The sequence below is a fragment of the Rhinopithecus roxellana genome, chromosome 5 (assembly GCF_007565055.1).
Source record: "Rhinopithecus roxellana isolate Shanxi Qingling chromosome 5, ASM756505v1, whole genome shotgun sequence".
Lineage (NCBI taxonomy): Eukaryota > Metazoa > Chordata > Mammalia > Primates > Cercopithecidae > Rhinopithecus > Rhinopithecus roxellana.
Window position 1 is genome coordinate 11791250 of NC_044553.1, and position 27210 is coordinate 11818459.

The 27210-nt window shown below is 41.5% G+C and overlaps 1 protein-coding gene across 1 annotated transcript; it reads right to left on the reverse strand.

The window, feature by feature from the left end:
• Nucleotides 1-39: 39 nt before the first annotated feature.
• Nucleotides 40-26705, reverse strand: TBPL2 (TATA-box binding protein like 2). The gene is made up of 7 exons (XM_010372030.1): nucleotides 26485-26705; nucleotides 23159-23619; nucleotides 22451-22538; nucleotides 19930-20021; nucleotides 15156-15323; nucleotides 10114-10208; nucleotides 40-284 (listed from the first exon to the last, which is right to left on the reverse strand). The coding sequence occupies exons 1-7, from the start codon at nucleotides 26632-26634 to the stop codon at nucleotides 208-210; spliced, it is 1131 nt and encodes a 376-aa protein (XP_010370332.1). The 5' UTR covers nucleotides 26635-26705; the 3' UTR covers nucleotides 40-207.
• Nucleotides 26706-27210: the final 505 nt, after the last annotated feature.

Consider the following 27210-nt stretch of genomic DNA (forward strand, 5'->3'; position numbering starts at 1 on the left):
TGTTCAGTTTTGAAAATAACACAGAAGGAGTCATTTTGAATACAAATTTTTCTTCGTTTCTTAGACAGGTTTACTTACACAGAATCACCCTTTAATAAGTAATGTACTTGGAACATCTACAATTAAAGGTAGAAGAATCCAGCTGTTTCTGTGCTTGGCTTATGGACTTATTCAAACCAGAATAATGTGAGATGTTGAATGATATGCTCAGGCTTTTTTAAAACCTTTTAGAATAGGATAGATGTTTTCAAATGCTTCATAGATCTCAGAGCGTTCTTTGGCACCTATAAAGAAATCCAGGTTTACATAATTTTTAATATAAAAAATACCAAAATTTAAACACTAAAATTTCATTGTATTGTCTCCAATTACTTTTAATATGACATCTCTTTAGCTGTACCTGAGAAATGGCATTTATTTCAGGTAAATAATTTGGCAACTACAGTCATATTTCCACAAGACACAAACCTTAGAGCAGAGTTTTCTAGAACTTCTCTGTGGGTGTCATCTTTGCTCACACAGTGCTCAGCATGAAATGTGGAATGTTATCTCTACGTGTGCCATGAATATGGCCTCAGGGTAATTTCATCAGCATCTGCGGGCACTTAGCTACCAGCAAAAGGGACTTCCTTTGATCCACCTCCTCTCTAGTTAACATCTTGATTCCCTAATATTGACTAACAGATTGAGACAAATGAGCTTTAAATTTGTTTTACATTTTAGTTTTAAATTTAAAAGTTTTAAATTTTAAATTTAAAAGTTTTAACTTAAGTTTAAAAGAGTTTTAACTTTTAAGTTTAAAGGAGTTTTAACTTTTAAGTTTAAAAGAGTTTTAACTTTTAAGTTTAAAAGAGTTTTAACTTTTAGTGCATGGGAAGGGATTATTAGAGGGGAAAATTGTACTACTGTCACTTGTAAAGTCTTAGGTTTCAAGAAATTGTAAATCATAACTGCTCTAGGAATTACAGGGATAAAAACATGAATCAGACAGTCTCCAATCTTGAGAAATATTAGTCAGTCCCTACTCATCTCTCACCACCACCAACCAAACACCACCACTACCTCCACCTTCCAAATTATGCAGGCACGTTGTGCTAAGGGTCATGGACTGATACTACATACGGAGCTTCATCTAATCAGAACACTAATCAGCTAATCTGATATTTTGTGGTCTGGAGGCAAGGAAGGAAGAAAGGAGGATAATGAAAGGACTAACAACTGTTAGCATGAAGAGAAAGGGAAAATAGCTTTAGTTGATAAAGACTCTTAAGAACTGTAAAGTACATTGCTGATAGGAACATAAAATGGATCAGCTACTGTGGAAAATAGTTCAGTGATTCTTTAAGTTAAATAATTACTACATGACCCAACCATTTCATGCCTTGGTAAATACTCCCCAAATTGAAAACAGGTACTCAAAATAAAACCCACTTTCATTGCAGCACTATTCACAATTGCCAAAAGGTGGAAACAGCTTAAATGCCCATCAACGGATGGATAACAATTTATAGTGTAGGTGGGGCTTGGTGGCTCCCATCTGTAATCCCATATCTTTGGGAGGCCTAGGCAGGTGGATCACCTGAGGTCAGGACTTCAAGACCAGCCTGACCAAGATGGCGAAACCCTGTCTGTACTAAAAATACAAAAGAAAATTAGGCGTGGTGGCAGGCGTCTGTAATCCTAGCTATTTGGGAGGCTGAGGCAGGAGAATTGCTTGAACTTGGGAGGCAGGGGTTGTAGTGAGCAGAGTTCTCACCATTACACTCCAGCCTGGGTGACAAGTGAGACTCTGTCTCAAAATGAAACAAAAATGTATAGTGTATATATACAATAGAATATTACTCAGCCATAAAAAGAAATGAAGTACACATGCTACAACATATAGCATGTTTCTTAGGCTCATCTAAGTGAAAAGCCAGACACAAAAAGACACATAAGATTCTATGTATAAGAAATATCCAGGGAGAGGGGAACGAGGGGAACCATTTAATGATATCAGGTTTTATTTTGGAGCAATGGAAATGTTTTAGAACTAGGTAGAGGTGGTCGTATATTCACAACACACAACCAGCTACTAAATGCCACTGAACTGTTTACTTTAAAATGGTTAAATGTTACGTACATTCACCTTAAAGATTAAATAATCAGGGATGAAGTCCTTATAAAGCTTAATTTTTTTTAGAAGGGCAGGCATGGTGGCTTACACCTATAATCCCAGCACTTTGGGAGGCCAAGGTGGGAGGATCCCTTGAGCCCAGGAGTTTGAGACCAGCCTGGGTAACATAGGGAGACCCTGTCTCTATAAAAATAAAAAAGGAAAAAAATAAAAAGAGAAAAAATAAAGAGAAGAAAAGGTAAGTTATTTATTCATTGCCAAAAAGTTTACTATCTGTAGGTCTTCACCTTCAAAGATTTTGGGTGGGGAGGAGAGTGAGTTACTGACACACATAAGAGCAACTGGACCTTTGGGGTAGAAAAAGTCACAAGTTGCAGCAGATTTTTAGTTCCAGCACTAAAATTTTGGTTTCTACAAAACCAGTCTCTTTAGAAACTAAACAGTGAGCTGGTGAAGAAGCAAGAACCTCTGCCTCTGGTTTGATGGACTTCTTGGGCTTCTAGCTACATTCACGTTGAACAACCTTGTTAGCAGACAGTGAAGCATAATAGGTACCACAAACACACACATGCCCCTCTCCTAAAATCCCCAAAACCAAGGTTCTTCTTTTCACATTTAATTGAGGAACAGTGTCCAGGTCCAGTATTTTGGGATAGCCATGAACTTCACTTTTTTTCCATAACATTTTTATACTAAATATCATAACTAGGAGGTGGTATAGCTCAGGGGTAGAGCATCAGACTGCAGACCAAAAATCATAACTAAGAGTATTGCATTCAAGCACAAGGAGTATACCATCTGGAGGCCCCTGGGGAGCACACTTTCCCAAGAGGGAATGGACATTTGAGGGATCATTATATCATAGAGAAACGATTTTAGACATAAGAGGACTTTAGGGAAATTAGTACAATTTCTTCATTTCATAGAGGCATAAGAAACAGATGTTACCTGAATCATACAGCAGCAGCTGTGGGAAAAGAGCTCGTGTATCCAGTGTTCCTTCCTTTACACCAAAAGTCAACAAATCAACATTGCCAGTATTTGTAACCAGGTGTTACAATGAGGGAATTTGGTCAATTTAGTCAAATATTTCCTCACTAAAATACTGTCATCAAAAGTTTAAGGGAACCTAAATTGCCTCCATAGTCCTATTAATAATCAATCAATAATCGAAACCCCCAATTTGTAGTACCAGGCTCCAATTAGATGACCCTTTCTTTTTTTTTTTATTTTTTTAAAAAAAAAGAGTCTCACTCGGTCACCCTGGCTGGAGTGCTGTGGCGCCATCTCAGCTCACTGCAACCTCTGCCTCCTGGGTTTGGGTTCAAGTGATTCTCATGCCTCAGCCTCCCAAGTAGGTGGGATTACAGGCACGCACCACCATGCCTGGCTAATTTTTTGTATTTTTAGTAGAGACAAGGTCTCGCTATGTTGCCCAGGTTGGTCTCAAACTCTTGGATTCAAGTGATCTGCCTACCTTGGCCTCCCAAAGTGCTGGGATATGACCCTTGCTTTTAAAGCAAAACTTACCATTCCTTTTCTTTGGGCTGTAATGACTGGGGAATAAATACCATTCCTAACCTTGGTGAGTAAGGTGAAAATTGTGTGGCCTGGTGCACTAGAGAAAGGACTGGCTTTGAGATCAAACAATATGGGCTTAAGTGCCAGCTCTACCACTAACTAGCTTTAAAATAACAGGAAAATAAATTAACCACTTTCAGTTTTCTTGTAAAATAAGGACAAAAAACCTTCTTACAGAGTTGTGATAAAGAGTGTGTGAACTAAGGTTTGTAGAAAGTCGGGGCATTTTATAAAATCTAAGCCATTTTATTGCCCTAGAGGAATATACTTCTGGATTAGGGACTGGCATGGCTAGTCCAAGTACATATGGCTTATCATTTCATTCTGATAAGCCAGCAACATGTAGTTTCTTTATGTCTGTCTCCTTCAGAAGGGCTGGATTCCTGCCAGATGGGGAGTATGTTAGATTCACCTTTGTCCTCAGCCCCCAGCACATTACAAGTACTTGGTAGGCACCCAAAATTTATTAAATATCTGTAATTTGTCAATAAGGTTTGTAAGTTCATCCCTACCCCTTAGTCAGCTCCAAATATCAACCTCCAATACTATGTGGATTTTCCAGTTCTGTTCTTACATCAAGTCATAACTGCACATCTTATTTTCCCAAGTGATGCCACATCCGTGTGTATATAAGTCAAAGCCTTACAAGTTTGTAAAAATAGCATTGCACTGCTCAAGTTATTCATTTTATGACATATACCAACTTGCTATTAGTTGGGGGTTACTGTTAACAATTGGCAGGGACATCCTGTCGTGTCTCTGGCCCACTCACTAATAGGTCTTGGCATTTTTCTGCTGCCCTCTGATCTACTCATTTCCGAGAAGCACGGATGTTGAGCTGATTGAGGGTGACCTTCAGCAACAATAACCCAACTTCTTAGTTCTTTATGCTAGAGGGAAATAAGTAAATAAGCATTTTCCTGAAGCCTCTTTGTTTTCATATGCCTATCATCAGGGCAAGGCATCACAGCAAAATTTCAGTCTTTGTCAATGATAGAGAAAAAACCAGGAGAGTGGGTTTTCACTAAGATAATAGCTCAACAGTGCCAGGCACTGGTTTTCTGCTTCCTTACAACGCTTGGGAGATAGATTCTATGGTCACCTGCATTTTGCATGTATGGAAATCAAGTTGGAGAACTTAAACTCACCAAGGCCATACAGTCAATAAACGGCAGATCATGATTAAAACTGGACAACTCTCCAGTCCATCCTTTTAGCCACCACACCTACTGACCCTCACTGCTAAGAGAATCTTAATCATTCTTTCAGCTGACAAGGAGAATTAAGAAGTTGCCCAAGAGACCACACAGGTGTTATTGTAGACTTGTAAATTGCTGTGGGTCAAGGTGAGCCCAGTGGGCTCTGGAGCCAGGCTGCTCATATGCCTGTTGCCCTGTGGCACACACAGCTGCTTGACACTGTTAAGTGTACTAAGCCTTTCCATTTTACAGGTGAGGAAACTGAGGTATAAAGTACAACTCACAGTTAACTAGACCCCACGTGAAAGTCCTTATGTAGCAGTGTCTGTCATATGAGTGCCCAATATGTTAGCTCTGATGATTATGCCTGATCTTAGAAGTGGAAGTTGACATATTTGCTATTTGTTGTACATTATTCCAGCAGAACCTAGCTATGCTATTAATTTTACTGTCGTTTGAGAAAAAAACATGGGTCCTAAATGTCACGCCAGCCACAGAAAACAAACACAGATCCAGGAGAACAGTGTAAGCTGGGCCCGGATCCTGTTGCTTTCTGTTCAGGACCATGACAGTAGGACAGCAGGGCCTCTTTGTTTTTAGCTTACTTGACGATAATTAGGACATTCAGAAGTAACCTTGAACATGGTGGCTGTAGCTTTGGCAACTCAGGGGAGTAAGACCATTTTATATGGATAAATTCTTTTCAAAGACCTGCAAATGGCATGATACAAGGGTTTGAAATCGCCACCCATGTGTACTCTGGGCATTGGCATTCTACAGTTCCTACATACGCAGGAGCTGGAATTCATTATTTTCTACTGTCACACTCAAAGTTCATTTGTAATTGCAACACATTACCATTTTCTAGGCAAGTTATTTACCAGTACTGCGATACTGCTTGCAGAACATCTCTGTAGAGTGCCCAGTTGTGCCATGCTGCACTAGGCCACGCATGAGCCTCCTCAAGCTTCAGTTTAGGGAGAAGTCTGAAAGGAGACCACTTTGGTCCCTTTCCTGAGGTGTTTCCCCCTGAGATTAGGCCCTTAAGGTGTTAAGATTTTTTTTTTTTTTTGGAGACAAACTCTTGCTCTGTCACCCAGGCTGGAGTGCAGTGGCACAATCTCGGCTCACTGCAACCTCCACCTCCCAGGTTCAAGCGATTCTCCTGCCTCAGCCTCCTGAGTAGCTGGAATTACAGGCATGCGCCACAATGCCTGGCTAATTTTTGTATTTTTATTAGAGACAGAGTCTCGCCATGTTGGCCAGGCTGGTCTCGAACTCACCCTCCCAAAGTGCTGGGATTACAGGCGTGAGCATGGTGCCTAGCCAGGCCCTTAAGTTTTTAATCCATTTGCAGGTGAAAAGAGTCTAAAGACACAGGATTAAGGAATAAGGAACATTTGTCTCTAAGGTTGAGGCAAAAATCACCTAAACCATGTAGCTTTGGCAAAATAGTTTAAGATGGTATAGCATAAACAGGTAAAACACCAACAGATAATTATTTATCATTTCAGTAGTGTCATGAATTAACTTTTACTTCACAATATAAGCAGAATTTGGATTTCAGTTAATATATTTAATCCCCTCCTCCAGAAGAGTCATGATCCACATCTTGCAAGATGAAGAAATTTAAATTTTCCTATTCTGTATACTTAGAAATTTTAAGGGAAGTGTACTGTATAGTCTTTAGTATTTAGTAACAATCCTTTACTTCTGTGATTTGAAACTTCTGGCAAATGTGTCCATGAAAGCTTTTTAAAAGAGTTTTGGGGTAAGTGGAAAATCTGATGTGAATTAAGAGCATTTAAAGAAATCAATAATAGGAACTTTGCCTGTACTTGGCAATTTTCACTTTTAATAAGATTTATTTGTAATGATACATGGCATTTATGAAAGTTTCCTTCCAAAGGACTTGAAAGTGTGTTTCCTTAAGTGGGGTATGTAATTGCCTCTGATATCTATACTATTCAATTTTGTTGGCAGGCTTTTCTCACTTCCTCTAGGACATATAGAGGTAAACTTTATGTCAGTCACTAGAGGGTCTTAATTACTCCAGACTCTAAATTAGTGGCATCTGCGGAATTGTAGTTTTGCTGCATTCAAAAGGCTCTTGGATTCCAAACAAGCTTTCCCACTTTGTTTTTAATTTTTAATTAATTAATTTTTTATTTTTTTTTTTTGAGACGGAGTCTCGCTCTGTTGCCCAGGCTGGAGTGCAGTGGCCGGGTCTCAGCTCACTGCAAGCTCCGCCTCCCGGGTTCACGCCATTCTCCTGCCTCAGCCTCCCAAGTAGCTGGGACTACAGGCGGCTGCCACCTCGCCCGGCTAGTTTTTTTGTATTTTTTAGTAGAGACGGGGGTTTCACCATGTTAGCCAGGATGGTCTTGATCTCCTGACCTTGTGATCCGCCCGTCTCGGCCTCCCAAAGTGCTGGGATTACAGGCTTGAGCCACCGCGCCCGGCTTTTTTTTTTTTTTTTTTTTGAGATGAAGTCTCGCTCTGTCACCCAGGCTGGAGTGCAGTGGTGCGATCTTGGCTCACTGCAGCCTCTGCCTCCGGGGTTCAAGTGATTCTCCTGCCGCAGCCTCCCAAGTAGCTGGGGTCACAGGTGCCTGCCACCATGCCCAGCTAATTTTTGTATTTTTAGTAGAGATGGGGTTTCACGATGTTGGCCAGGCTGGTCGTGAATTCCTGGCCTTATGTGATCTGCTTGCCTCAACTTCCCAAAGTGCTGGGATTACAGGCGTGAGCCACTATACCCAGCAACTTTCCCCTCTTTGAAGACACATTAATTGTTTCTTAGAGAAAAGCAAACTACAAAACTTAGAGTTACACTTAAAATAGACATGTCATTCTGCTGGATGCTGAGTTATGACTTAATCAATTTTTCTGAATTCAGGTAATATAAAAGTCTCAATTTTTTTAGATGAGGCAAGATTTTATAAAATTCTAATTTGGAGGAATATATATTTAAGAGAAGCTAAGAAATATAAAAATTAAAGTAATGACGGGAAATTGGCCCTATTAGACGTACCATGAGTATTAAAGCTACAATAAGATCAAGGCAATAGGATTATAATGGGATAATCCCAGAGCAAAGGCAGAGCCGAAGAACAACTGCATATGTAAAATAAAGGTCAAAAGGAGTCATCCAAAATTAATGAGAAGAACATGTAGTGTTAAATTGGTTGGCTAGCTATTTGGGACTGGGGCATGGAGATCAGTTTGGCTCAGGCCACATAAACTTGACATTCATTATGGTAGAGGAGAGTAAAATGTATAAAAAGACAAAACTAGACAAGCTAACAACTTTCTATGGGCTGGGTGCAGTGGCTTATACCTGTAGTCCCAGCACTTTGGGAGGCCAAGGCAGGCAGATCACTTGGGGCCAAGAGTTCGAGATCAGCTCGGCCAACATGGCAAAATCCCATCTCTACTAAAAATACAAAACATTAGCCAGGCATGGTGGCACAGGCCTGTAGTCTCAGCTACTCGGGAGGCTAAGGCAGGAGAATCGCTTGAACCCAGGAGGTGGAGGTTGCAGTGAGTCAAGATCACGCCACTGTAGTCCAGCCTAGGCAACAGAGTGAGACTCTGTCTCAAAAACGAAAACATATATATATTGGTTGCTATATATATATAGCAACCTTCTGTAAAATGACATAGAAAGGAGTCTCAACCATTCCCTCAAGTAGTTTTTATTTTTTATTTATTTTTTATTTTTATTTTTTTGAGACGGAGTCTTGCTCTGTCGCCCAGGCTGGAGTGCAGTGGTGCGATCTCCACTCACTGCAAGCTCTGCGTCCCGGGTTTACGCCATTCTCCTGCCTCAGCCTCCCGAGTAGCTGGGACTACAGGCGCCCGCCACAGCGCCCGGCTAATTTTTGTATTTTTGGTAGAGACAGGGTTTCACCGTGTTAGTCAGGATGGTCTCGATCTCCTGACCTCGTGATCCACCTGTCTCGGCCTCCCAAAGTGCTGGGATTACAGGCGTGAGCCACCGCGCCTGGCTCAAGTAGTTTTTAAAAGTGCTGCTTATGTAAAAATTATTAAAAATAAGCCAACTGGAAAAGTAACAAATATAGCAAAGCGTAATTTATCTTTAATAGTATTATAGTAAACTCATAAATCCTGAGAAAATGAATACAAACTAATTAGACCAAAGGATAAGTTATGTACATATTACTTACAAGAGCCAAAATGCTATTTATTGGATATGTTGAAAAGTGGTCGATTTCTGTTTCTGATTACCAGTAGGGTTAAAGCAGTGAGATAATCTTGACGTATACAGTTAAAGTTTTCTTTGGTACCATTTTGTTTGGAATGCTGCTGAGCATTTGGTAAAAGATATTTAGATACATTGCATATAAGACCATGTGATACAGAACTATGTCGTATATCCCTTTAAAACAATTGGGTGATTTGTTCTAAGAACAAAATGGACATAGCCTTAAACGAAAGTCCCATTTCTGAGTGTCCACACTAATAACATAATTGTCTACAGGTAAAAACAGCCAAATGTCTGCCCTTCATAAGTAGCAAACAAAGAAGGAACATTTACCTAGCTAACAATGGGACAGTACGTTTGATTCAACAACATGTTAGAATGGGTTCAGGAAAGGTAGGTCTGCGGCTAAAGCCATCCTGCTGCCTGATTTTGTTAGCCTGTGAGCTACAAATGGTTTATTATCTTTTTCAGCAGTTGGGGAAAAAATGTTGCATGACACACACAAATTACGTGATATGAAATTCACAATTCAGAGCCCATTCCTTTATATAATGTAACATTCAGAGCTGCTTTCACACTACAATGGCAGTGCTCAGTAATTGTGACAGACCCTGTGGCCCACAAAGCCTAAAATATTTAGTATTTAGCCCATTCCAGAAAACGGTTTGTTGACCCCTGTGTTAGGACCTTGTGTGGCCATTAAAAGCCTTTATGAAGAGTTTGTAACAGTAAGCTTAAAAAAATTATCACGGATTTTTTTTTTAAACTCAAGATGTAAAGATGAAATACTTATAAAATGACATAAAAACATGAAAAAATTGTTGTTTTCAGTATTGGGACCTATGTTATTCCTTTCTTATTTTTCATTCCAGGTATTCTGTATTAACAGGAATTACTTTACCATGGTGAACAAAGGTATTTAAAAGAATAAGCAAAGCACATGCATAGCGATTACATTTTATGAGTCAGAAAATAATCTTGGTACTTACCTGTCAACACAACTTTTCCAGATACAAAGATAAGCAACACAATTCGTGGTTTTACCATTCTATAAATAAGACCAGGAAACAGTTCAGGCTCGTAACTGTTAAGATGTAAAAGGAAAATGTTAAAAATAGCACGATTCAGCTCCAGTAAGGCCCAGTATATTAAAGTGCATATTAAAGCAGTTGTAAATAAGTTAACTATTTTATCAAAAACCTTTCAACTATCTTGATGAAAAGAGTCTTGAGTGTCCTAGGTAATAGCTTATGGAAGTTAGGAACATAATTAATTTTTGGTCATAACACTTTTTCAAGTGCAAGCCATCCTGGATGGTTATTAAAAATCAAGGTAACTTAGGGCATCTGATTTAGTGTATTTAAGATCTTGTTAGTTAAACATCCTCTATCTTTTCAAAAAAGTCTGTTAATAAGAATGCATAATCATGTTTTTCTGGATTTCCAAATTCTCCAGTCATAAACACATTTTGTATGCTTTTATACATTGCTGAAGTTAACATTTTCAGCAGATAGAACCTAAAAATATTTCCAGGCTACTGCTATTTGTATTTGAAGAGGTGCTATGTAAATAAAGAATATCCAATTATCCCAAGTTTTAAAAATTCAGGATTTGTTGCCATAAATAGTAACTCATATTTACTAGTATGAATGTAAGCTGGCTTCTCCGTGGAACAAAGGATGATAGCACTTAAGAGCTGCTTCTCCACACTCCAGCCTGGAGAGGAGGGCAGATTCCTAGAAAGGCTCGAGGAACCTACCAAAAATAAGTCAGGAGGTGAGAGGAGGTGAATAAAACTATTCTCAAAGCAGTGGCCAATGAACAAGAAATATAAGAACAAAAGACATCCAATAAATGGAACACTAGCATCTTTGCACTTAAAGGGTGAATCCAGACTGCATGGAAAAGCTCCATTCAGTTCAGCAGTGAACAAACCCCAGAACAAGAGCAGATGTGGAATCTCTCACTGGCTCCAGAAAGGCCATCTTGAAGTGAGGCTTGTCCATCTCAAGTATAGGAGGTCACTGTGGGTGGAACTGTCTTCCTGGAACATCACTCTGTCTTACTGCAGGGAGCCTGTCAAGACTTTCTCCCACTAACCACTTCCTGACACTGGGGAGACCGTGATACTAGAGGGAGCCCCGAAAATCCAGGACTATGAGATCCAGGCCAAGAAAATGAAGGCTGCAGACACAAAAGGAAGATTTCCATTTGATCTTCCAGCTGAATTTTAAGACTTAGAAAAAACAAAAACTTTGCTACGTAAATGATATTGAACTGTGTTTGGCTTTTAGAACCATGGTTTTAAGATTACTAGTATAATGATCTCCCAATTAGGAATATACTTCATTTTATTTATTCTCTGCCTCATTCCAAAAGAAGGCTGAGACAGAGGAAGAGAGAGGTTTTGGTTAGGGATGGAGAACATTTCACAAAGATTCAGAATATTGAACACCTGCCAATTTCTTGGCCAACCCAACTTTGACTCATCCTTCAAGTCTCACTTTAAATGTTACTTCCCCAAGAAAGTCTTCCTTGATCTCTACCCACCCCCGATTACGTTAAAGACCCTGCTTTATAGTCTCATAGTCCCCAAAGGGCCTTACTTTCACAGTCATCATGTTTCATTACTATCATTGACTTGTCCATCTTTTCTTTTAGACAGTGATCTCTATGTGGGCAAGGGACTATAGCTATATCGCTTGCCATTATCACCCTAGCATCTGCTACTTGGTAGTCACCTACATCTTATTCATCATTGACTTGTCCATCTTTTCTTTCCTTTTAGACAGTGATCTCTATGTGGGCAAGGGACTATAGCTATATTGCTTGCCATTATCATGCTAGCATCTGCTACATGGTAGTCACCTAGATCTTATTCATATAGCAAGTATTTATCATCAGGATACCTTTGAAATGAAAATTAAAGGGAGGGCTTGGTGCGGTGCTCACGCCTGTAATCCTAGCACTTTGGGAAGTCAAGGTGGGTGGATTGCCTGAGGTCAGGAGTTCAAGACCAGCCTGGCCAACATGATAAAACCTCGCCTCTACTAAAAATACAAAAATTAGCCGGGTGTGGTGGTGGGCACCTGTAATACCAGCTACTCAGGAGGCTGAGGCAGGAGAATCACTTGAACCCCAGGGGCGTGGAGGTTGCAATGTGCTGAAATCATGCCACTTCACTCCAGCCTGGGCAAAAGAGCGAAACTCCATCTCAGAAAAAAAAAAAGGAAAAATTCTCATTGACAACTGTGGAAATGATTATGACATAGAAAGACTGCCAGAGAAAGTGCCTGGTAACAAAAGGAGATACTTGTATTATTAAATATTGACATACAAATTTGCAGAACCTGTGGAACTGAATGAGCTTAGGGGTTTAACACATGGCAAATTTGGCCTGATAATTATAACTGATTATGTGCCATGGTTCCCCACAGAGCTACAGACAATTAGAGAGGCCTCGTGTTAAAAATTCAAACCTGCTAAAAGGTGTTTTTTTTGTTTTTTTGTTTTTGAGACGGAGTCTTGCTCTGTCTCCCAGGCTGGAGTGCAGTGACCGGATCTCGGCTCACTGCAAGCTCCGCCTCCCGGGTTCACGCCATTCTCCTGCCTCAGCCTCCCGAGTAGCTGGGACTACAGGTGCCCGCCACTGCGCCCGGCTCATTTTTTGTATTCTTTTAGTAGAGACGGGGTTTCACCTTGTTAGCCAGGATGGTCTCGATCTCCTGACGTCGTGATCCACCCGTCTCGGCCTCCCAAAGTGCTGGGATTACAGGCTTGAGCCACCGCACCCGGCAAGAGGTGTTTTTAATGTTCCCAGTGTCAAGAATATACACTCTGGAGTTGTAATCCATAACCTGAGGCTGACAGCCAAATGGAAAGGATGAGGAGGAGGCAAGGATGAGACTAGAAATAGACAGCTGTGGGAATACAAAGCAAGCTTCCTGGCCAGATTAAAATAAAAGAAAGAAAGAAAGAAAGAAAGAAAAGATGACTGAAATCATAAAACTGTCCCAGGAGGAAGATAGAACAGGGATGGTCCCACTCTGTCTGATGTATTCTCACTACGCCCTACTGGCAACCCTTCCAGAAGCTGGTAGTAATAACAAGGGGCATCTATTCTAGACTTAGATCTATTCTACAAGGAAGACATTGTTGGTGAAAAAGAAATGAATGGAAACTTGGGAAGAATTACACACATAATTTTAGAGCCCTGAATGGCCAGAAGGGAACGCTAAGTCTAATGTAGACACAACCTTAGAGTTCAGGCAGAGCTCTTGCTGATGTACACTAAGCTGATTCAAAGAAAGATATCTTTCTTTGAATATCTTTCATATTCATATTTCATATTCATATTTCATATTCATGAGCTGGAGGCTCATGACTTGAGAGTCTGGAAGATAAGACAATTTAAGCACTGGGAGACTCTTAGAAACAGGCTTTATTAGGAATTTGCAAATTATGCCAAGATTGAAGGAAGATATCTAAAGAGGCAATATGTCTCTACATGGGGGAATGGGAAGACTTTATAGGGAGCTCAGATTTTTGAAAAATGGGGTATATTTTAGGCATTCAATAGCATACAGTGAAAAAACTGAAGAAAAAAGAAAATACAATCGAGAAAAATAAGCGTATCATAAAAGCTGAATCTCCGAATGAATGAAAATATTTTAGAAGAAAAAGGAATTTTTAACTTCCATTCAGATCATATCTGAAAGGAAAGCTAACAAATGCTAGGGAAAGCACAGCAATATGATCCCTATCTTCTCTGTTTTTTTGTTTGTTTTTTGAGACGGAGTCTCGCTCTGTCGCCCAGGCTAGAGTGCAGTGGCCGGATCTCAGCTCACTGCAAGCTCCGCCTCTCAGGTTTACGCCATTCTCCCGCCTCAGCCTCCCGAGTAGCAGGGACTACAGGCGCCCGCCACCTCGCCCGGCTACTTTTTGTATTTTTTTTGTATTTTTTTTTTTTTAGTAGAGACGGGGTTTCACCGTGTTAGCCAGGATGGTCTTGATCTCCTGACCTCGTGATCCGCCCGTCTTGGCCTCCCAAAGTGCTGGGATTACAGGCTTGAGCCACCGCACCCGGCCCCTATCTACTCTGTTAACAGGATAGTCATTCGATGGCCGAGAGGGTAAGACGTTGGAATGAAAGAACTTCAGTTCCAGCTTGGCCAAGAGAATTTAAGAGCATCTGTGATTCTAACCCAGGTCAAGTGCCCTAGCCCAGGTGTATATCTTGGTGAGTCGAGGGATTTGGTGTTACCCTCCGTCCTTGTTCTCTGAGGGCCTGGGCTGGATGGGAGAGCCACTAAAGCAGCTGGGGGCAGGGGAGGAGCACTAGCTGTTGAGACGGGAAGTTTGAAGTCAGGAAGGCTAGAGATGTTCTCTAGGGAGAGGAATATACTACAGACAATGTTGTGATGGGGGCTGCAGCTACACACACACACTCAAATAGGGGAAAGCTAGTTAGGATTGCTTTCATAGACTGCTACCGCCATTCTTTTTTCATCTTCTCTCCAATCCATTCTCCCCTCACCAGCTGTCAGCCCCTTCCTACTGCCCTAGTCCTTTTCACATGCCTTATCTTGCCAGCGCCATTGCCAAGCTACATGTGTACTTATTTTCTACGTGGGTGCTTATAATCTGTAGATCAGTGGATCACAACATGTGGGCCTCTGACCAGCAGCACTGGCATCACCTTTGAGCTTTTTAGAAGCACAAATTGTAGCAAAATCTCCAATGAAGAAGCCCAGTCAGAGATGTGTGCTTTAATCAGCTAAGTGATTGCTAAGCAATTTAAACTTAAATTTAAGTTTAAGAACCATGATTTCAAAAGACTAGGCACATGTGGTAACCTATGAGGACTCAGGCATACATAGCATCTTAATCTTTTCACTATTATGTCCCCCGCCTTTTTTTCTTTTTTCTTTTTTAAATCACAGTTTCTCTAAAAGATACATTATATAAGCAACCCATAATGTAACTTAAATATCTTGGTAAATTCAAAGTTCAAGGTATATAACCATCATACCTACTGAACTGCTGATGGGTTAACACCAAACCTTCCAGCCTGATGGGAAATCTCACATCACAGCTTCCAACCATGTTCTGAATTTTAAAATCGAGGAATCTGGCAGGGAACCCAAGCTTCTGCACCACACGAGCATATTTTCTCGCTGCAAGTCGAGACTGCTCTTCACTGGGGAGGGGCAAATATGTTTAAAGATGTCTTAATCACTACATCCTCTAAACTACTGGTGTTGTATTGGATTGTTACCGTTTGTACCATGTTCATCTTTCAACGTATACTATGAAGCTGTAGGCTTTGTGAGGAGGACTTACTTCCCACACTTTGGTCCCTAGCACCTTATAAAAGATCTTGTACAGTTGTACAGCTATTGAACACAATCAAATTTTTGTCTTCATTTGTCACCTTTCATATATGAGGTACTTTTACTTTTACTTGGGTGCTATTTGCTAAAACTATTCCAAGGATTCACAAAGTGTGTCCCCAGACCAGCAGCTTCACCTGGGAACGTGTCAGAAATGCAAAGTCCCAGGTCCCACCTCAGACATGCAGAAACTCTGGGGGTGGGGCCGAGCAATCCGCCTTTTAACAAGCCCTCTAGGTAACTGTGCTGCTCACTACAGTTTGGGAACCATTTATCCAGTCTCAAAGTATGTTCCATTTAGAAGAGAACAATGGCTGGGCACAGTGGCTCACGCCTGTAATCCCAATACTTTGGGAGGCCGAGGCAGACGGATCACCTGAAGTCAGGAGTTCGAGACCAGCCTGGCCAACATGATGAAACCCCGTCTCTACTAAAAATACAAAAAAATTAGCTGGACGTGGTGGCAGGCACCTGTAATCCCAGCTACTCAGGAGGCTGAGGCAGGAGAATCCCATGAACTTGTGAGGCAGAGGTTGCAGTGAGCCGAGATCGCGCCATTGCACTCCTGCCTGGGCAACAAGAGTGAAACTCCCTCTCAAAAAAAAAAGGGGGGGAACAACAAGAAAAATAAGGACACATGCATACAAAAAAAATCACATATAAGGAGGTAAGATGTGTGCTGACTGAGTGGCACAGACAAGATATCAGTTCTTGAGTCTTTACTGGACACATTGTCCAAAACAACCACATGAAAATACCTCAAAATCCACCTTGTTTTGCTTGGCTTTCTCGCCCAATCTTCAATTCAATTCATACTCAACACAAGAAAGACAGGAATTTGTACTACTCTGTGGCTATGTCCTTTAAGTGTCTGTCCTGCTGCACCCCTAAATTCATAGCAGAGCCTGTGGGCAGTCCTGAGAGGTAAGGCTTCATTTCTCCTTAGGTATTTTTCAACTATTACAAAACAAAACAGTAGGTAGCAACACCTGGTGGGTGAATCAGGTGAATTCCACCCCCGTCATGGGTTTGGCCCTATTTTTAGGCCGTAAATCAGAAACACCTGAAAGAAAAGCCAGTTTGAACTTGTTTGCCTGGACCAAAGCAAGCGTTTGATTCTCTTATCCAGATCCTTCACCAACACTGCCCCCTCTCGGTTATTCATTACTTCATATATGTGTCACCTCATTTAATGTTGATAATGTTGATTCTCCTCACCCACCTTTTTTTTTTTTTTTTTTTTTTTAAGAGACTGGGTTTTTGCTCTGTTACCCAGGCTGCAGTGCAGTGGCACGATCATAGCTCACTGCAGTCTTGAACTTCTGGGCTCAAGTGATCCTCCTGCCTCAGCCTCCTAAGTAGCCTGCAGGGGCATGCACCACCACACCTACCAAACTTTTTATACAGACAGGGTCTTGCTGTCTTGCCCAGGCTGGGCTCAAACTCCGGGGCTCAAGTGACCCTCCCCACCTCAGCCTCCCAAAGTACTGAGGTTACAGGTGTGAGCCACTGCACATGGCCCTCTGTTGATCTGGTATCTAGTCACTAGATTGACTACTGCTGCACAGCACTGCCCTTGGCTCTCTTCATCCACTTCTCACTCCTGAAATGTCCTTAGCAAGGCCATGTCCCCAGGTTAGCAGTGAAATAAACTGTTTCCAGTTTGAACTACATTTTGTCCAACTGATCTATTACATTTCCCATAATGTAAATAAGTTCAAATTTCAAGTTTGCATAGTCCTGTAGTTTCTTGGGATATCAGCTGTGATATTCTAAGGACACAGAAGTTTCTATTGAAACCACTAATAGTTGAAAGTCTGCATACATGTTCGTTGTACAAACATTAGAAAGTAGTTTAAAAATCTTAAAATCTCACCCATAGCGGTGTTAACTACCTAAATTTGATCTTCTGCACTTTTCCTATGCAAACACAGGTATCCCTCCTACAACTAAAGAGAATAGGTTTGGATAAAATGCAGAGATAATACTGGCACCTCTTATTAACCAAATTCTCGCAATTCACTATCCAAAACTTCAAAACCAAATGTATTTGGATAACAAGTATCTCTTATTATCTGAACTCATTATCCAAACTTTCACAATCAGATTTTAGGAACCAAATAAATTCTGATGAGAAAAGACACTCATGAATTTGTGTAATATGTGTAACATGAGCATATTTTACAACGAAAGTTGGATAACAAACACCATTTAGTTGCTTACTTCTCCCTCTGCAATCCAACTTAATACAATGTGACCATCCTTTCAGCTCAGTATGTGTGTGTATGTGGCTAATATAATTTTACTTTATGACTTCACATTGAAAGCCTATTATTAATTAGGTTTTCCCTGTTTTAATGCTGAAATGAACATTGTTACAGACATCTTGCACAACTGTACAATAATCACTTTAAAATGGAGATTCCTGGGATCAACATAAGAGAAAGTCCAGAAATGTACTCAGACACATGTGAATAACTTAATATGTAAAAACAGGTAGGGGGAAATGTGGCAACAATGGATTCTTCAGTAAATGTATCTGAGTACCGAATGATCATTTGGGAAAAATAGTTATCTTACGTTGAAATAAAATTCTAGATCTGCTCTGTCCAATTAATATAAATTAAATTCAGTCCCTCAGTTGTATTAGCTGTATTTCAAGCACTCAATAGCCACATATGACTAGTGGCTACATCATTGCATTCAACAGTGCAGATATAGAACATTTCTATCTAGAGAAAGCTCTAGGTGAATCAAAATACCAGCTATCCTTTTCCTATCACAAAGCAGGACCTGAAAAAGACCAGAAAAATATATGAAAGTCAATATTTGCATAATATTGTACACAAATGCCTTAAGGGCAAAGCCAAATGTAGAAAACAAAGAAAAAATGGGATAAAATGAATATACCCTTCAAAATTTATGTTTTTTTTTTTTTTTTAAAAACCCACCATAGGCCAGATGTAGTAGCTCATGCCGCCTATAATCCCAGCACTTTGGGAGACTTGAGCCCAGGAGTTCGAGACCAGCCTGGGCAATATAGTGAAACCTCCATCTCTAAAAAAAAAATTAGCCAGGCCTGGTGGTGCATGCCTGTGGTCCCAGCTACTGGAGAGGCCAAGCTGGAAGGATGGCTTCAGCCTGGGAGGTGGAGGTTGCAGGGAGCCCAGATCATGCCACTGCACTCCATCCTGGACAACAGATTGAGATCCTGTCTCGGAAAAACAAACAAACAAACAAACAAAAAAAAAACCCACCATAAAACACCATAAACAGTAATCTAAGAAAAAATATTTGCAGTATAAAGTGGTGAAAATAGTTAAACACAAAAACAAAAGATAAATCTCTCCATAGATGATTGAGCAAATGGCACAGCAGTTTCTGTGCTTCTAAAAAGTTATTTAATCTCACTAGTAAATCAAAGAAATGTAAAACAACATAACTTTTTGCCAATTTAGCAAATATGAAAAGAATATCGACACCCAGTGTTCATAGGATAAAATGAACACTTAGTACATTTCTAGAGCTAGAAATTGGCACAACCTTTCAGGAGGACAGTTTGTTTCTCATCTTTTAACACCTACAGGGGAGAACAGGCTCTCCCACTACAGAGTCATGGTGAAAGAATACCCAGCAACGCAGGGCTTCCTCTGGGTGAGATCCAGGAGAGAGGAGATTTTTAAGGGATGCCTCCTGAGCTAATGCAAGCTAATGGTCAAGGAATGTCTAATTTAGCTCCTTTAGAAAGTTCTATCCATTTATCTGCAGTGAGGAAAATCCACAGTGACTACTTGCCTAGGCTTATAACACACTTTATCATTACTGTAACTTTAAAAAAATTACCTTAGAAACAAGTTGTAACAGTTAAGTCCCCTCGGTTTAATAGGGGAAGCTGTAAAATGGGGATATATCAGTATTTTATTATTATTTTTTAAATACAGACAGGGTCTTGCTCTGTAACTCAGACTGGAGTGCAGTGATATGATTATAGCTCATTGCAGCCTCAAACTCCTGGGTTCAAGTGATCCTCCCACCTCAGCTTCCCAAGAAGCTAGGACTCCAGGCATGCTCCACCACATCCAGCTATTTTTTAGTTTTCTTTTCTTTTCATTTTTTAAATAGAGATGGAGTCTCACTATGTTGCCTAGGCTGGTCTCAAACTCCTGGGCTCAAGCGATCCTCCTGCCTAGGCCTCCCAGAGTGCTGGGATTATAGATGTGAGTCACCATGCCTGGCCCAAGTCAGTATTATAAGACTGTTTTTAACCCAAAATGAGGTATTTCATTGAATAAAGTCTTCAGCAAAGGAGGGCATTTTGCTCCTACTATGTGCTTTAGCACATTAATTCTATGCTTCCTTGTTTCACATACTAAACTGTTTCTCTGGAAATGGCGGAGGGGTGATTCCTCATACCTTTTGGCTCCCGTGCAGACCATCTTCCCAGAGCTAAATATAAGGGCTGTTGTCCTGGGTTCTCGGATCCTCATTATGACAGCAGCAAACCTCTATACCCAGAAACCAAAAGAGAATTAGCCTCTGCTAGGAGATAACATTATCCCAATTGAAAAGCTGAGCTGCATACGAAAATCTCAAAGAAACAGATTGGATGGGAAAACTAAATGTCTGGGTCTTTTCTCCCTACATTAAGGTTAACAAAAATAATGATTCTAAAATGTACTTATTAACAGGTAAAAATAATATCAGTAACTGTTAAATTTGAATGCCTGTTATGTTTCAGTTCCTATTTATCCTCATGATAGGATGAACCTGTGTTCATTATCATCCTCATTTAGTGCTCAGGGAAAACAAGGAGCTATTTAACCTCCGATATTACACAGGAAATGGTAAAGTTAAGATTCAAAACCCATAGCCGGGCGAGGTGGCGGGCGCCTGTAGTCCCAGCTACTCGGGAGGCTGAGGCAGGAGAATGGCGTGAACCCGGGAGGCGGAGCTTGCAGTGAGCTGAGATCTGGCCACTGCACTCCAGCCTGGGCGACAGAGCGAGACTCCGTCTCACAAAAAAAAAAAAAAAAAAAAAAAAGATTCAAAACCCAAACTGATCAGATTCCCTACTTTTTACTTTGACACACTTCTTTTCTTTTGAAGAATCTTTGGGAAAAAAATAAGAAGTATGTTAAAGGCTCACCAAGACTTTACAATGTACAGAAAAGCAACCAAAATGCAGAAGAGTCTGTATGACAGCCATGCTAAAGACGAATGACAGAAAGTTGATGTCAAGTTCTTGCCTCTTATAGTTCTCAAAGTGTCATCCAAGACCAGTAGCATCAGCAAGCCCTGGAGGTGAGGCTGACACACATTAGGGTAGGGAACCTCTGGCCTGCCACATTGACATGTCATCAAATGGCCTGCTCCTACACAGTCTCTTCACCCCAACTCCTCTCCCCGATTAAGGTAGGAAGGGAAGTGGGGTGGGTACTAGCTTAAGGGCCAAGTCAGAATTTCTTTGGGTGTCAAGCACAAGTTCAGAGAGATCCTATACACTTCATCCCCAGTCCCGCCTACTCCTACCCCTCATCCAAAATGAGGGGTGTGCTGAGGATGGTGGAAAATAAAAGTTGCCTAAAATGCTGATTGCTCAATAATGTGACCACAGCTTCAGCTGTGAGGATCTTAGCTCATCTTGTGTGTGTGTGTGTGTGTGTCCTCACCATTGTCAGCTGTATGAAATATCAAAAGGAAAACTTTATTGTATTCGGGTAACGTGCAGGTAACATTTAAATTCAGATGTCAGCAACAATACTACCACAACAGCGAAAACAAATAATACATAAATAGTTGATGCCTGCAAGGTCTCTGGGTTCCTACGAATGTGACCTTTTTTTTCATCTAATTTCGTAAATCCTCCACCACCTAAGCCAGTGAACTTTTTTTTTTTTTTTTTTTTTTTTTTGAGATGGAGTCTCGCTCTGTCGCCCGGCCTGGAGTGCAGTGGCCGGATCTCAGCTCACTGCAAGCTCCGCCTCCCGGGTTTACGCCATTCTCCTGCCTCAGCCTCCCGAGTAGCTGGGACTACAGGCGCCAGCCACCTCGCCCGGCTAGCTTTTTGTATTTTTTAGTAGAGACGGGGTTTCACCGTGTTAGCCAGGATGGTCTCGAACTCCTGACCTCGTGATTCGCCCGTCTCGGCCTCCCAAAGTGCTGGGATTACAGGCTTGAGCCACCGTGCCCGGCAGCCAGTGAACTTTTTGCCAGTAGGAAGCAGGTCTTACTCGTCTTTGTATTCCTAAGTACAGAGCCTGGCAAATCGTTAAAAGTTGACAGAATCGACAAATCCAATTACCCTAGGTAAACAAGCCATTGAAAACAGGATGCCTGGCCTTGGCAGGATATAAGAAAGAACAGATTTTATTAAACTTTGAGGAGGGGGGGAAAAAATTCCTGAATCTTACATTAGTAAATAGGAGCTTGAACTTTATACTTTATACATAGACTATCTTTGCTACTCTGGTTAGATCTCTAATAAGTTGCCACTCTCTAAGTCCAATTTTGTAATAGGGGCAAGAAACCATTTAGCCTTCTCAAATAAGAGGAATTGCAAATGGAAAGATAAATAAGTGTCAGGTAGCTGAGACAACATTTAGCAAAAAGTATTTCCAGAAATATGATGGAATATAAGAAAGTTAGCATCCCAATAGTCAGGTGGAAAATTATAGTCATATGGAAAAACCTTTTTGAATGACAAGGGAAAGAGCTTATCTTTAAGGAACTGCTCAATTACTGCTTTATTCAGCATAAAGAATGAGACTATTTTTTATAACTCAAAACAGTGAGATATTAACCTTGAGTTGCCAAAAGCTTTTCAGTAACAACTTTTTTAAGAAAAAACAGAGGAATTAGTCAATATCATGATCATATTAAGAAAAGTAAATCTAAAGAGAAGCTAATTATTGAAAGGAATACTGAGAAATCTTACCTTTGGGTTATATTCTGCATTTTTTGCGTGCAAAGCTATTTTCTTCAGATCCAACTTACAGGCCAGGTTTACAGTGGAAACGATATTCCTGAAGAAATAAGTCAGTTTAGAAAATTATATCAGATATAAAGAGTAAAAAAAAAAAATACAAAACAACTTATTTTCTCATTTCTTAGGTTATACCTTAGCAATTTCCTAGGGGGAGAATTATTCCAAATGTGAAATACATGACAACATGATTCCTAGTAAAGTGTAAAATCCCAAAGTGAAGTGCTAAAAGAGCCTTTCCTAAAATTACATAAAATTAAGTTTTAGATCTTTTTTCAAAACAATGCCTCAAAATAGAAATTATAATTCTGAATCAATTTGCAAATCAAACTAAATTTTACATCTTTATATCCTTGGTGTTTATCCAACCCTAGCCACAATTTTCAGCAACTTCAGTGCTTTAGTATAAACAATACAATCCTTCAAGAATGTGTCTATTAATCTTTAAGTCCCCTCTACCCACCATAGAGGATCAAGAATTAGTGCTCACCTTACAGATAATCAAACTGTCTAAAGCAACAATCCATTTAGAACTGATAAAGAATTATGAAATCTGAAATTCTCTTCCCTACATTATTATCCTGAAATTAGTTGTCATCACATTCAGGAATATAAAATGTGTATCCAATCTGCTCAATTAAAACAAAAATAAAAACTTACTGTAGTTGAGGTACAATTCCACAACATTCTGAAACAGGGGTCATTGGTGTCATGGGAGTTATGGATGCCAGAGACAAGGAGTCGGAGTTTGGTTTCTCAGGAGAGGGCTGGACTGAGTCAGTATCACCAGGGTGCAGCTGTGAATGGGAATTTGACAAACTACTGCTGTTTAAGCCCAGCCCAATGTCCTGTTCGCTCAGTGATGGCAACCTACTTTGTGGACTTTGGCTTTCAGAATTTTCTTCAGTTTCATGTCTGCTGCTAATGACAGGTTGGTCTTTATTTTCTTGGGTAACTTCATCTGGTAGGAAGCTAAGATCCACAGATGAGAAATCACCTGATGCTTCTTTGACTTCAGGGTTCGAATTAAGTGCAGTATCCAGATTGGATGCATTCAATATGTACATACCATAAGGTGCAACTGGGTTGAACAGGGGAGACCTGGGTGGGGCAAGGTCATCCTAGGCAGTTCCCAAAACAGACAGACAAAAACACGACAGACAGAACAGCGTGTTACACAAAAGGGATGTCACTTTGGCAGGCAGACAATGTATTCAGTGTTAGAGGCAGTTCAAGATTGCTTGTATTCGTGCACTGCTTCTTTCTAGAAAATGCCATTAAGATTCTATTACAGGCCAGGTGTGGTAGCTCATGCCTATAATCCCTGCACTTTGGAAGGCCGAGGCAGGAGGATGGCTGGAGGCTAGGAGTTTTGAGACTAGACTGGCCCACGTCTCTACTAAAAATGCAAAAATTAGCAGAGCATGGTAGTGTACACCTGTAATCCCAGCTACTGGGGAGGCTGAGGCATGAGAATCTCTTGAATCTGGGAGGCAGAGGTTGCAGTGAGTCGAGATCATGCCACTACACTGCAGTCTGGATAAGAGCAAGACTCCAACTAAAAAAAGATTCTATTACAGTTACAGTACACTTAATGGAAACAGGAAAGAATGTTATAAAATGCAGAAAAAGCATTCTTCATACACTATCTTTGCTACTCTGGTTAGATCTCTAATAAGTTGCCACTCTCTAAGTCCAATTTTGCAATAGAGGCAGTTGAGCAACCAAGCTCTAAATTGTTGTATACTTTGAAGAGAACAGATATATTGCACTATTTAAGTTAATTGTAAACTTTAGTTGACTTAACTTTGAAATAATTTTGAGTTTTAAATTTAAATAAATGAAGGAAGTTTAAGATATAGTTGAATGCTAATCAAGATTCACTAAAGACCCATGGTTATTCCTTCTGAGGCAAAGGTGTAATAAGAATTCTTGTAATGTTCTAGTTACAAGAATTTACACTAGGAAAAAAGTTATTGAAACTTAAATGGTAAGAATAGTGTAAATCAATGTATTTTCAGTCCAGGGAAGGCTGCTCAACTACCATTATCCGGCAACGGAGAGAATGACATGTGCACCTGAGGAAAACAACTAATGTAAACTTCATGGGCTTTATTATGGGAAAAAAATCGATTACCTTGATAAATGCATTACCACCTGCTTCACCCAAGTTACAGGCCTGGACTCCAGATTTTGAGCACTGCTTGCAGGAGAAACTCAAAAAGATCTTATTTCTTTTCTGACCACTGAAGGGTCAGGAACGCACTGTGTTGCATCTTCTCCATTTCAATGCTACCTCCGCTAATGTACGTCTGACTAGAGCCTATTGGAGTGTTCTGTTACAAGTCCAGCAGGTGGCAGGGGTGACTAATTGTTTGAAGAAAGCCCTTAGAAGAAAAAAAATCTAGCTAGTCTCTTGAAATAAGATTTTTTACCTCTGTTTCATTTTGAATACATGATAGGCTCCCATCTTTCCCCACCCTCAACCCACAGAGTGGCCTTAAGTGAGGTGGGGACAATGGGCCCCGATTCCACTGCAGGGTTTCCTTGGCCTCACCTGTCCCAGATGGAAAGGGTCTCCTAGGGCAATTTACGCTAAAGCACCAAAGCTGCAACAGTGTCTCCTTTCCCCTTCCACATCAAGGCATTTTATCAGGGAACAAAGCTAAACGTACACAAGAATGTAAGGCAATGGCGAGGAGTTGAAGGGGGATGTTTTACAGTAATGGACACTTGACGGGCTCCCTGCAGGGTCTGCCTGTAGGGACACGCCTCAGAGCATGTCTGTGTAGCATGTTCACTGCATCCTTGGCCTCAGGATCTTTAGTCATTTTTTGTTAAACTGTATCCACTTATCTTTCTCAGAACCTTTCCTGCCTGGGCTCTTTGCTGTGTTAAATTCTAGGGAAAGTCAGCATTTCTACCTCACTGCTGACCACTGTCTTTATAAAAAAATTCTCCCAGCAAAGAAAAAAAAAATTGCTCCCTTGCTTTTTGCTTTTTTTTTTTTGAGATGGAGTCTCACTGTCACTCAGGCTGGAGTGCCGTGGCGCCATCTCGGCTCACTGCAACCTCTGCCTCCTGGATGCAAGCAATTCTCCTGCCTCAGCCTCCTGAGTAGCTGGGACTACAGGCTCCTGCCACCATGCCCGGCTAATTTTTGTATTTTTAGTAGAGGCGAGGTTTTGCCACGTTGGCCAGGCTGGTCTTGAACTCCTGACCTCAAATGATCCACGTGCCTCGGCCTCCCAAAGTGCTGGGATTACAGGCGTGAGCCACCTCACCCTGCCCGATGCTAAGGATTTTTAAGTCTTAAGAGTAATTAACTAAAAGAAGCCACAGGTGTTTCTAGTTGATATTTGGCAAACCCTGCGACCACCAACTCCACCAGAGACTTGAATTCTCTAGGGAGGCCTAGTACTGGCATCCATGCTGCAGGGTACAAGGGATTTCTTTCCCCGTCAAAGCAGAAACCCTTGGGAACCTGAAGTCGCTACAACTAGCACGACGCGCTCTCTGTGCGTGTCCTTTAGAACTGGGCGTGGGGCCAGGAGCGGTGGCTCACACCTGAAATCCCAACACTTCGGGAGGCCAAGTTGGGTGGATGACTTGAGGTCAAGAGTTCAAGCCAGTCTGGGGAGCTGAGATCGCGCCACTGCACTCCAGCCTGGGCGAGACTCCATCTCAGAAAAAATCAATCAATCAATCAATCAGTAAAAACCAAAACAACCCGGGATAGCCCGTATAATCTGGTGACTGAGTGAAGGGTTCTGGATTCGCACTAGATGAAGTTCGAGCTCTGTTTGGCAACCTTGGTCAAATTATTTCACTTTTCGAAGCTTCTAACCTTCAACGGAAAGACGTGGGAAACCAAGCCCGCCTCTTATGGTCGCTATGAGTTTTTAGAGGAACGAAGGCAAAGCCCTTGGCACACAGGACCGGGCGGGACTTGGGTCCTGACTCTGGCACAGTGGCGGCAGCCTTACCTGAGCGGCGCACTGGTCCAGGTAGAGCTCCAGGTAGGTTTCCTCCTGCTCCATGGACAGTAATCCCACTGTTGGGGGTGGGGGCGGGTAAGGGGGTAAGCACCCAGCGAGCAGCCTCGGAACCCGCTCGGGCCGGGGCGCAGAGGCCATTTATGAGCCTGGGGGCAGCGAGGCGGGGCGGCCCTCGGCCCAGGCTCCTGCAGAGGGCGCGAGAGAAACGTTGGGCGATGGTTCCTGGAGCGGGATGCGGAACTTAGCTACTGGCCCATGGGCGCTGGGAAGCGGAGATGGGCTAGGGGTGGGCCGGAGAGGGGCGCCTCGCCTGAGAGCAGTCACCCCACTCCGCCTGCAGCTGGGAGGCGCCTGGGCCTGCAGATTTGATTTCCTTCGATACCTGCAATGTGGTCTTTGCTTCCAGGAGAGAAATTCTCGGTGCAAATGCATGGAAAGTTAGTGAGAAAAAAGGGGAATTTTTTTTTTTTTTTTTTTTGAGATGGAATCCGACTCTTTTGCCCAGTGCCATCTTGGCTCACTGCAACCTCTGCCTCCCGGGTTCAAGCCATTCTCCTGCCTCAGCCTCGCAAGTAGCTGTGATTACAGGAGCACACCACCACACCCGGCTAATTTTTGTATTTTTAGTGGAGATGGGGTTTCACCTTGTTGGTCAGGCTGGTCTCGAACTACTGACCTGAGGTGATCCACCCGCCTCGGCCTCCCAAAGTGCTG